This window comes from Leptonychotes weddellii, chromosome 5, assembly GCF_054177405.1.
Source record: "Leptonychotes weddellii isolate Sample4059 chromosome 5, ASM5417740v2, whole genome shotgun sequence".
NCBI lineage: Eukaryota > Metazoa > Chordata > Mammalia > Carnivora > Phocidae > Leptonychotes > Leptonychotes weddellii.
Genome location: NC_138373.1, coordinates 81,492,465 through 81,503,802, shown reverse-complemented (window position 1 = coordinate 81,503,802; position 11,338 = coordinate 81,492,465). Strand labels below are relative to the sequence as shown.

At 40.1% G+C, this 11,338-nt stretch overlaps 1 protein-coding gene across 4 annotated transcripts in view; it reads right to left on the bottom strand.

The window, feature by feature from the left end:
* PLEKHA5 (pleckstrin homology domain containing A5) overlaps positions 1 to 9,668 on the bottom strand; it is a 228,800-nt gene extending 219,132 nt beyond the window's left edge. The window contains exons 1-4 of one of the 4 annotated variants that reach the window (XM_031033097.2): positions 9,354 to 9,668; positions 9,133 to 9,212; positions 6,724 to 6,781; positions 7 to 138 (exon numbers count right to left, since the gene is read on the bottom strand). In XM_031033097.2, the coding sequence (XP_030888957.1) occupies positions 54 to 138; positions 6,724 to 6,781; positions 9,133 to 9,212; positions 9,354 to 9,445 (315 nt within the window). In that variant the 5' untranslated portion in view covers positions 9,446 to 9,668 and the 3' untranslated portion in view covers positions 7 to 53. Of the gene's footprint in view, positions 1 to 6; positions 139 to 6,723; positions 6,782 to 9,132; positions 9,213 to 9,353 lie in introns of those variants that run through there. The other 3 variants (XM_081821311.1, XM_081821312.1, XM_081821313.1) reach the window with 3 other exon arrangements.
* Between the last annotated feature and the right edge of the window lie 1,670 nt (positions 9,669 to 11,338).

Genomic DNA, 11,338 nt, shown 5'->3' with positions numbered 1-11,338 from the left:
GCATGATGCATACTTCCCAGAGTTTATCACAGTCTACCAATATGTACTTGTGATTATTTTATTATCGTCTCTCCCACAAAATAACGGTATGCCCTTAAGAGCAAGGTCCATTTCTGTCCTTCACAAAGCTTACAGCACCTGGCACACAGAAAATACCCAATAAGTATTTGTTGAATGAATAATTGGATGGATGAATACAACATTTCTGGCTTGGATGTATATGCATATAGAGTTTAGTCAACTAGGTAGCTGAGATAGGATTTTTTGGGTAGAGTGAGTTGTGCTTCTTGTTTGTGAAGGAGAAACAGAAGATACTGTTGGGAGTCCTTTGGAAAGGCCGATTTTAACCACCTAAAATGCTATGTCCTCTCAACCAGCTCAAAGACCAACTCATGATCAACACTTCCACCTAGAGCTTCTCCCCCTTCCCCCGACCTACTCCATTATTTTGGTCAAGGGTACCAACCATTCTTATAGCCTCTCAGACACAAAGGCTTTGAGTAGCTTTTGACCTCTTTCTGTCAACCTCCTAGCTCAGCAAGACTCCTAAAGCCTGTCAACTCCCTTTAAATAGCGTTGATCAATGGTCTCCTCCTTCCTTTCCATTCCTGCTACTACCAACTTGGTACAAGCAACTAAACTCTGATTATTATAGCAACAGATCCAGAACTGGTCTCCGTGATTCCAGGTATGCCCCTTTCTAATCCATCCTGCCTACATTAAAATCTCCTTAAAACCTTCACTTTACACTACTAATGCTATACCAAAAAATATCTGCCATGGCAACCTAGAAAATAAAAATCTCAGCCTGGCATTTGAAGGCCAGACACAATATAGCTTCAAACAGTATCCCAGCATTTTCTATGTTAACATCACTCACCAGCACACTAGTTCTCACTAGTCATCACATGCATTATACACGTTCCCACCCCCATGAATTTATCCTACCAGTCATTTATATGAATGTAGAATTCCATCTACACCCTCAAGTCTAGCTCAACTCCCACATCTTCCTTCAAGCCTTTACCAGACCTCCCCACTTAATCTGCCTCTTCCTCCTGGGCTTTCTTATGACACCATCTGACAGACAACTAGGATCTTTTTTTTTTTTTTTACACTATTTACTCCAATTGACACATACACATATACACATGTAACTTTTCACATTTAACCCCAACTTACACCTATCTGTTATGGAAAAGTAAAAGGGTCACAGGAGAGGTGCATTCATCAACAAATGCTAATAAACCCTTTATTTTTCCTGGACAGATAAAGGTGGCTATACAGGGATGTTTATATCTGGCCAATCTCCAGGGCTTCCAACTTTCACTCTTCTAACCAATTTTGTATTTTTCTACTCCTTGTTTTTTCCCCTTCCTAAACATATACCAGAGCTTTGAGAATAAGAAAAACTAAAGAGGTCTACCACATTAAGGGGAAAAACATTTAAGAAATCCAAAAAGGGTTCTCAAAATGCAACAACCTGAGGTGTGGGGAAGCCTCTTGCTCTGTCCCAATTAACTCCTTCAAAGACTAGAAGCCAACATCATCATTGACACCACTTACTTAGAGACTAACTGGATGCTACGCATTAAGCTACACACTGAAACCACAAAGAGACACTAAGCAGGCCTGGTCCTAGCATTGGTCCTTGGGCTAAAAAGAAGGACAATGGGTTTCCACAATAAAATCCACTACGATTGGAAGTCCCACCTTCCTAATCTTGACACTCTAAATGCAATTCATCATTGAAACTTTCCTAAACTGTCACAGAACACTCTACATTTCCTTTAAGAAGACAGTATTTTTAAATTACCTATTTGCTCCATTTTTTGTTTTGTCTGTTTCTACTACTAGAGTATAGACTCTAGGAAGGCAGAGTCTCTTCATTGTATTGCAGAGCACCTGGAACAGTGCCCATCATTTACTAAGTACTCCTGAGAGATTGTAAATGAATGACCAAATTCTAAGGCCCTGTTAATATAATACTAGTCACAAGAGTTTTAGGGGGTTAAACAAGCTTTTATTTGTAGGCCGGCCTACTAACCTAACCACTGTACTTGTTTCTATGAAATAAAACCTGTAGTGTCAGGCACCCCACTTATGGAGAGATACATATCATAGGGCCTGTTTTTAATGCCCAGTATTTTTAGGTATAGAGGGGCTTTAGTGCAGAGATCTTAATTTGAATGCTAGTGACTAGTAGTGAGGCTATATGACCTACAATAGGCCCTTAACCTCTTTAAGCTTCAGTTTCATCATCTGGAAAAAAAAAAAAAGGAAAAAGAGAGCAATAAAAGGCCACTGTGAAGATTAAATTCATCTAATGCTATGCTGAAGGACCTAGTACTAAGTAAGTCCATCTTTCCCACCATCTCCCTCTTTTAACACACTGCCTGTTTTTTCCTATATTACAGACTCCTTGAAGTTTGAAACCATAGTTCATAGTTGTGCTGTACCTAATGAATTAGCATAAACTGCTTCACACACATAATCACATATTATAGCCTAAAACTCTCTGTTACGAATATAAAAAAGACATATAACATCCATGAATTGTTCTGAAGCATTATACTGCTATACCCAATTATATATTACAATATCAATGTACCCATCAATTTTAAATATCAAATATGTAGTAATATATTCTAAGATTCTTGGTGGCAGTTATGTTACATTCTCTATCCTTGCTCATAGTTCAAACAGTGAAGAAACACATTTATTTTCTCACTTACAACCTTAAATGGCTATGTCAAACTAGAATTCCCTTCACTGCAGGTTGGTTTGAAATTCCAAGCACACATTATATTCAGCTATCGCAGATACTGAAATGAAACTTCATTAGTCAAAATTCAAACACTGCTCTATTTGCATATCTAAGAAAAAGTTCAATTTTCAGAACTTAAATTTTAAGTCAAGAAAAAAAGCAATATGAAAATATAACCTCACAAAATTTACATACTACTTTTATTACCCTGCAAAGACATTTTTTGATTCCCAATTCTGCCGCATAAGACAATGACCTTTAAATAATCAGAACAAAGTTTCTCACTGTTCAGAGAGCATTGTTTTAAGATTTACTTGGCACTTTAAGTTAACCATCTTAAAGCTTTGAAGCACAAAGGAATAGTCAGTGACACATCCATTTTAAGCTACCATGACCTGTCATTACAGAGTCATTAAGCAGTAATTTCAAGGGGTAAGCAGAAAGCTTTATAACTTTCAAATATATTAAGATTAGCCTCTGTACTTCATAAGCTAAGTTATTTGGATATTTAAAGCTACACTTCATAAATTATAAAATTCACTGATAGTTTTCTGCATTCTTTCTAAAGATAAATAACACGAATTAACTGTTAAAAAGTAATACAGAAACCCAATAATCAAATCAAACACTGTATATATGTGTTTTTATACATACACGTGATGATTTCTGAGCTGGCTAGCTTAAGGTATACAGAAAAAATATTCTTCTCAGAAAGAAATTATTTATCTTTATGATAAATAATTTCCAAATATTAACATTCTTTTGTACAAATGGATTTAAAGTAAAATACATTCTCTATATCATATATTCTTTTACCTAACAGTAAACTTTCATTAAAGAACCAATTTCAAAAATTATATAAAGTAAACTGATTATCCAATTCAAATCTATACAACTCTTAATTCCGATTAGGTCCTTTGTTGACGCAGCTCTCCAGAGAAGGTATCTTACAAAGCACAAAATGCAGCAACAGAAAGAAAGCACACCCAACTCTGGCACTACACACTTCACACTCACCTGTGGTTATCTATACAAAGTTTAAAATAGTTGGCATGACAGGAAAGCTAAGGAGCTTTCTGTATTTCTCACATCCTGTCTTCTTGACCCTGAAGTTAATCATTTTGCAGACTACTACAAATTCCCAAAATATTATAAAATCCAGAGAAATTTAAAAATGGGATGGAAGTCAAAAGTTGCCATTTCCAGCCAGCCTAATTTAAAGGCATGAAGACTGAGCTCCATGGTCTTTAAGAAGGTCAAGACACAGCCCAGCTGGTATGACTTACCCGAACTCCAATCCTCTTTCACCTTACCACCACAAGAGATGCAATGGTCAATACCAAAGTATTATCCAAAAATAAATTCTTTTTGGCAGTGTGCCATTTTGAACAACCACCAACATTTGTTCAGAAGAGAAATAATCTGAGAGTTAAATGTACCTTTGGGAACAAAAATAGAAACTCAAGTTCTTTAGGTCTTTCTTCTTGTTAAGGGAACCTCCTAGGAACACCAGATCAGGATTAGGAGGAGGATCAACACATCTTTTACTGATCTATCTTCCCTCTTCCCATGAGAACAAAACCCACACTGTTCACTATATCACAACCTTTCTTATAATTTGATCAATAACATCCTTTCTTCATCTAAGAATGAACCAACAATGAGAAATACATCCACCAACATTAATCATTTTCCTACTTCAGACTCCTATCCTTTCTTCTCTGAACATTCTAAATATAGTTCACGTTCCTGCTGTTTCTCATCTTGCTGTTTTTGCAGCCTATAAGTTCCAAAGGCATGTTTCTGTTGTTTTATTATGTGGTGTGACAATGGAAATAGTAATTCTTCTGACTACTTCTACGATTAAAATGAGATTCAGACATGACAATATATGTAAAAGCACTTGGTAAATGGCAAAGTTTAAGATAAACGTAGTGCCCCTATCATATAAGAACGATAAAGCATCCCTAGTTGCTCATATACAAGTTAGCAAAAAATTTCTAGGAAATTATGGCCTACATTAGCGATTTAACTAGTCTTAAAAGAAATTAGTCTGATACATCCAGAAAGAAAAAGGAGTAGCACCTAACATTCAGCAAATCATGTATTTTTGTCAATGATTGTTTTACTTCGAAGAAGTTTAATGAGTGATATATTTCTATAACATGCTCAATTTTAGAACAAATCACTTTCAAATATAAATTATTACTACTTTCAGGCACAATTATTGGTTGTCTACTAATATCACATGATTAAAACCCAGTAATTTAAAAATGCCATCAGAATTAAAGTAAAATTATTATAGCTTTCTTAATATTGTCCTCATTTTCCTGAGAAACTTACTTGGGCATGACACTCAAAGAAGATTCTAATTTGTTTAAGTCAACATAAAAGAAAATCTAATCAAAATGGATACTAGAACAAAAGAAAATTCAGTCTTTCTAACAGCTCAGTTCTGAAATAAAACATTTTCAGCCCACACAAAATAACATTTTGTACTATCGAATAAATGTTCATCTAAGAATGTACACATTCACAGGAATTAAAATATTATTGAGAATTACAGTGTTACTCCTATTTTTATAAGATTAGCTAGGCTTAATGTACAGTAAAATTATATTGGATAAAAATAAATTAACTCTATCGAAAAAAACTTTCTTCAAAAATATCAATACTACATCCAAAAAAAAGAAACATCCCTTTTCATGGCAATACAAACTCACTTTAATACAGGATGAAAATAGCCACTAGGAAAATATTTGGTGACTCTGCACTTCACTTATGCCTTTATTTTTTAGGCCATCTAATAATGTATAGCACAATCTCCAAATAAGAGATGTAACTGAAAAATACCCAGAGAAGAATCACATCATGAAATCCTCTATGCCTGGACCTTACTTCTGCCTTCTCTATTTCTATATCCAAATGTAATCATTCCTAATACCTATAAATATCCCTTGACATTTTACATAAATATCATTCTGAAAAATTTTTAAACCATACAAGTAATTATAATTTAATGGAATTATGGTGTGATCTTAAAAATATCACTTAGTAAAATAACTTATTAGGTCCAATGAAATAAAGGTGACTTTAGCTAGGTATCTGTTATTATTAATAAACTATTGACATCTCAATCAAATCTTGTATTTAAGTATTCTTTCAAGCCTCAGTTCCTTAAAATTAAACAAAAAATTTTAAAACAAGCTCTTAAGTAAATCGTTTCTAATTTAAAACAAATATAAAAACCACCTTTATTTTCCCCTTGGGAGGTAAAAAAATTTCCTACATACTGTTGACCTCAAGCATTGTTGATTTGTCTCCAAGTACTACCAAATGAACACAGAATAGAAATTAGTTCAATGTTCTATAGAATTAAAAGTCAGGACTAACTGGTCATCTCTCCTTTGTAAGCTCTAGTGAAAGCCTTTTATTCAATCACAAACAACCATAAAACATTTGTATTTTAAAGACTTATATTTAAATAAACTAAGGCAAATTACAATGCTCCAACAGATGTTTGTGAAATAATTACTATTTGTTTGTTTTTACTTTCAGCCCTGTCATTGTTCATCCAACTGTAACCTAGCTTCACATCACTTTTGCTTCTTATTAACAGCTCTGGTCAAAATACACATGAACAGAATTCACTTTAAAAGAAAAAAAAATATGGTAACATGCTAAAGACAAAATACTGTAATGCTCTATCACCCAGGACCAAAAATGTAATTGTGGCCATCAATGATCTAATTTCCAAATGCATGAATATCCAGGCAAATAACATAAGAAAACTATGTAAGTGTCATCTTTCCTCTCAAAATTACAACACTATATAAAGGATAAATATATGATAGACCTTAAAAAATTATGATCATATCTAGAGATACAACTATTCAACAGAAGATTAATTATAGCATTCAAATTACCGAGGAAAAAATCATAATTAAAAAACTCACTTTATATAGTATCTTGCACCTTCAAAAGTATATGCTTCTTCCCAACCAGTAGGCAAATCTAAAAAACATACATTTCACAGTTAGTATTACTTCAATGGGATAGCAAAATAAGTTTCAATCCATTTTAATTATTCATTTTCATGATCAGCTATTTTCATTTATTAAGTAAATTTCTAAAAAAAAAAAAAAATGTTGGACCAGTAACAAAACTCGTAGTCAACAAAATATCATTTTTGGGAAAATGGCGATTCAAATTTAAAGCCACCAGAAAACAATGAACAATATTAGACATTATCTCATGATTATACACTTTAATGATCAGTGAGAAAGCACTACTCTCTGGCATCCAAAAAAAGCAAGGGAAGCCTTCTAATCCTAGGTAAAATACCCATGATGGTTGGCCAAAAAAAAAAAAAAAAACCAAAAACACCCCTGCGTTAAAGGCAACACCTGCTTCTTCTTAGGTATACTGTGTCTATTTTAAGACCCAACTTCAGCTACATAAATGAATCCATCCAGGAAGTGTCACTGATGAGAAAGAACTTCCTAAATCCTTAATTAGGGGGAAAGAGCTCTGACATCACATACTCAATACATGTATGTTTCTACAGACTTGACTTCAAGAGATGTGAAGTTTCAAGTAATAAACCTGGGAACAATTCAGGTGAATGATGGTCATTTATATGCTACACATTACCAATGACAAGTGGCTTGGATTTAACCATATCTCTCTGAAATAAAAACCAATGATGTGTGTACAAAACCACAAAGTCAAAGCAAAGTAAACCAAACCAGAAAAAAAAAAAAAAAGATCGTGTCTTAGAAATTAATGTGAAACCAAAAAAAGAATAAAATTTTTCTGTAGTGTTAATATTTTCAAACCTGTGGGGGTAAACAGGATACAAATTCATATTACACATAACCAAAATAAGCATGAAATAATCCCACAAGATGATTAGGGTAAATAATTTAAATACCATATTGTCTTTTGTGAAATAAGTTTATTATCCATAACGCAAAGAGGCCATGAGAATTGAAATACATATGCAAAACACTGAAAGGTATACATAAGTCAGAGACTGCAGCGGGGAGGTAAGAAATATGACAGTGTGTTAGTCAGAAATGCCTTAAAAATGTAACCTCATCATGCTTGCTACACCAGCTTTCCCTTTCCTCCTCCACCTTTTTGCAAATATGGAAATTAGTCACTTCACTGAACTCCAGAATTTAACAGAAAAGGCATGCTTGTTCAATATCCTGGCAACTCTAAGAGACTCACCGAATCTCAGAGTTGGAGAGCAAGTATCCCAGAGGACTGCTGAAGCCAGCCTCACCTTCGACCCAAACAATTCTCAAGCCTTTCCAATTACCAGAAAGAGAGGCAGGCCAGTAAGAGAACACATGCTACATTTCAAAGACAAACAAGTTTCACGAATGTAAACAAAGAATGACAAAAGAAAGCCAGACCAGCACTGAGGCTACAATCAACCTTTCTCCAGCTCAACTCATATTCAGTATTCAAACAAGCTAGCAAAGGCACCGACCGGAGATCTGCTTCCCCGCCGACCCTCTCCAATTAGGGCACAAATGCCCACACGCGGGACACCCCCTAGCACACCCACCGCCTCCTGGCGGTCTGTGCAACCTCTCTGCCGCTGCCGGGGACTTTGAATCTCGCCGGCCAGCAACTGCAGCTGCAAATGCCTCCTCCGGCTCCGGCTGCCGCTCTGGCGGCAGGAGGAAAAGCGCCAAGCGTTTCCTGAGCGATTCACTGTCACACAGAGGATCGCAGCACCCCCAAACTCCTCTCCTCCTCCTCCTCAATCAGTCACCTACCCACAAGTCCCACCTAGGAGGAGGAGGGAGCCGCACGACTGGAGGCAGTTGTCCGGGGAGCATGGAGAAGATGTGGATACCATTATCCCGGCGGACGAGTGCCAGGGTCCGGGGCTGCAGGGAGGGCAGTGGGAAAGGACTTCCTAAAGGTTGAAAGGGGGTGAGGTCAGGGGGAGGGGGTGGTGGTGGATGGATTCAGGAGTGGCTGCGGGAGGAAAAACTCGGGATCACAGATTCCTGGGAGAGGGGAGTCGGCCTCCCTGGGGGCGTCGGGGCGGCGGCGGGAGGTGTCCAGGTTGGGAAGGGGGAGAGGGCCCAGGAAGAGGGCGCCGTCTCCAAGTGGCGATGAAAGGCTAAGGAGAGAGAAGCATTCGGAGACTCGAGAGAACTCCCGCGGCGGGGCTCCCGCGGCCCCTCTACCTGCGGCCGCCCCGCCGGCCTCCGCCCCACCTCGCCGCCTCCCGGGGACGGCGGCTGGGGGCAGGTTGCGGGGAGGCGGGCGGGCGGACGGGCTCTGCCGCCTCCTCCCGGCGGAGCCCAACTCCGCTCGGGCCCGGCCGGGCTCAGCGTTACCTGTGCTCTGCCGCCGGTGTCCGGTAACCACGGCCTCGCCGGTGACGGGGTGCAGCCAGGTGGTGCTCTTCGCCTCCTCGCTGCACGGATGAGAGAAGGGGCAGAGACGGAGCGTGAGTGGGGGCGCCGGAGGAGCTGAAGCGGCGCAGACCCGGCTCCCTCTTCCCCTCCCGCCAGCCTCCCGCACCCTCCGGTCCACCGCGCCGCCCCCTGTTCTTTACTTGATGAAGAAGACTCGGCCGCCCCTGGTGATCCCGTAAGTCCAGGACCGGGGCAGGGAGCAGATCCACTCCAGGTTTAGATCCGCCGCCATGTCTGATCCCCAGCCGCCGCCGCCGCCGCCGCCTTCTCCTGCCTGCCGCCCCGGCTGCCGAGGGAGGAGGGAGCGAGCGAGCGAGCGAAGGGAGCGCGGAGCGAGCGCGGCCGGAGCGCGCCTCCCCGGCCCAGCGCGCCCCCGCGCGCGCCCTACCCCCTCGGGCGGCGCCCGCCCCGCCGCCCCGGCTGGGTCGGGCCCGCGTCGCCGCCCCTCCGCATCGTCCGCGGCCGCCGGCCGGCCGCCCCGCCGCGCGCTCGGGGGATGGGCGAGTGGCGCCGCGCCCCGCGGCCAGACCTCTCCCTCGCGCCCCTCCCTCGCGCCCCTCCCTCGCTCCCCCACCCCGCCCGAACGAAGGTTCCGGGATCGATTGAAAAAAAAAACAACAAAAAACCGCGTCCTGCCCCCAGGGCTTTGCCCGAAGGCTTCCCAGCCTAGAGCGGGAGTCAAAGGGAGCGTAATCCCTGCGCCCCAGATTGCTCTCTCTTTAGAACAACAGGAACACAGCAGCTGAGCTTTGTTTTTTTAGAGCTCTTGGATATCAGAGATTTTTCAAAAATACATATATATATATCACTTTAAAAAAGAAAACTGTTTCATTAAAGCACACGGAAGGCTTTTCCTGTTTGTGTTTTGTGTGCCAGATATCAAAGGTTTGACTAGTTACCGTGGGCCCATGAAATATGAGTAGATTCAGACTTGATAAAACAAGTTTGCCTCTTCCTAGGCCCCTTAAATCATATGATGTTTTATAAAATAAAACCTTGACTTTTTCTCTTATTTTTTTTTAAAGATTCGATTATTATCAATCTGGATTTCTACTTTCCCATATCTCCCATAAATTACAATGATATTCCAACTTTATAGAGTCCTTGCGACGGTGCACATTTTAAAATCCCCACAACAACCCTATGGATACTATGATAATTAATCCCCATTTTACAGATGCAAAAAATGAAGTTTAAAGAAACCGTAACTTGCCCAAGGTCACAGTAGTAAGTGACAAAGCCTGGATTCAAACTAGCTCTAGTATTTAAAAAGTCTATTTGTAGAGCCGCATTGCTGTACTTATTTTAAAAGTCTTGTTTCCTCTCTACCCCACCCCTTTTTTGTTCTTTAAACAAGCAAAGGGCAGATTTCCATGCAACTGAAATCACCCCTAACCCCACCTAGGAGTACTTGCCTCTTCTCTTTGTCTCTGGTCCTCTGCCACACTTGAAATTGCTTATGCATCTTCACAGCAAGATGACTCATTCCAACAGGATACACAGTTCAATAATAATAGTACTACTTGATATTCCTATAACACCTTTTCTGACCAGTCTTGGGTGCCTCCTGAAGCTTTATCTCATTTATCTTTCCAGTAGCTCAAAGAAGCAAACCATCTCCGGCGCCTAGGTGGCTCAGTTGTTAAGCGTCTGCCTCGGCTCGGGTCATGATCCCAGTGTCCTGGGATCGAGTCCCACATCTGGCTCCTGCTGGGTGGGAAGCCTGCTTCTCCCTCTCCCACTCCCCCTGCTTGTGTTCCTGCTCTCGCTATCTCTCTCTGTCAAATAAATAAATAAAATCTTAAAAAAAAAAAAGCAAACCATCTCTTTCAACATTTAAGGAATCTAAGGCACAGAAAGGGTAAATGACCTTGGCCAAAGCCATATCCAGCAAGTCAGGTGGGGCCTGGATGAGAATGCAGTTTCATTGGACATTTTCTCTCATACTCTAATTCCCCAAGGCCATTCTGTCTTTGCTGAAAAGAAGTCTGCAATTACTGCTATAATTTTCCTGTCCATCTGCATACACAAGGAAAAAAAAAAACAACACATCACTTTAATGTTTTCTCTTTTTGGTTCCTTTGCATTCTCCTCTTTCATTTTGCTACTTATTACTTCTTGACAT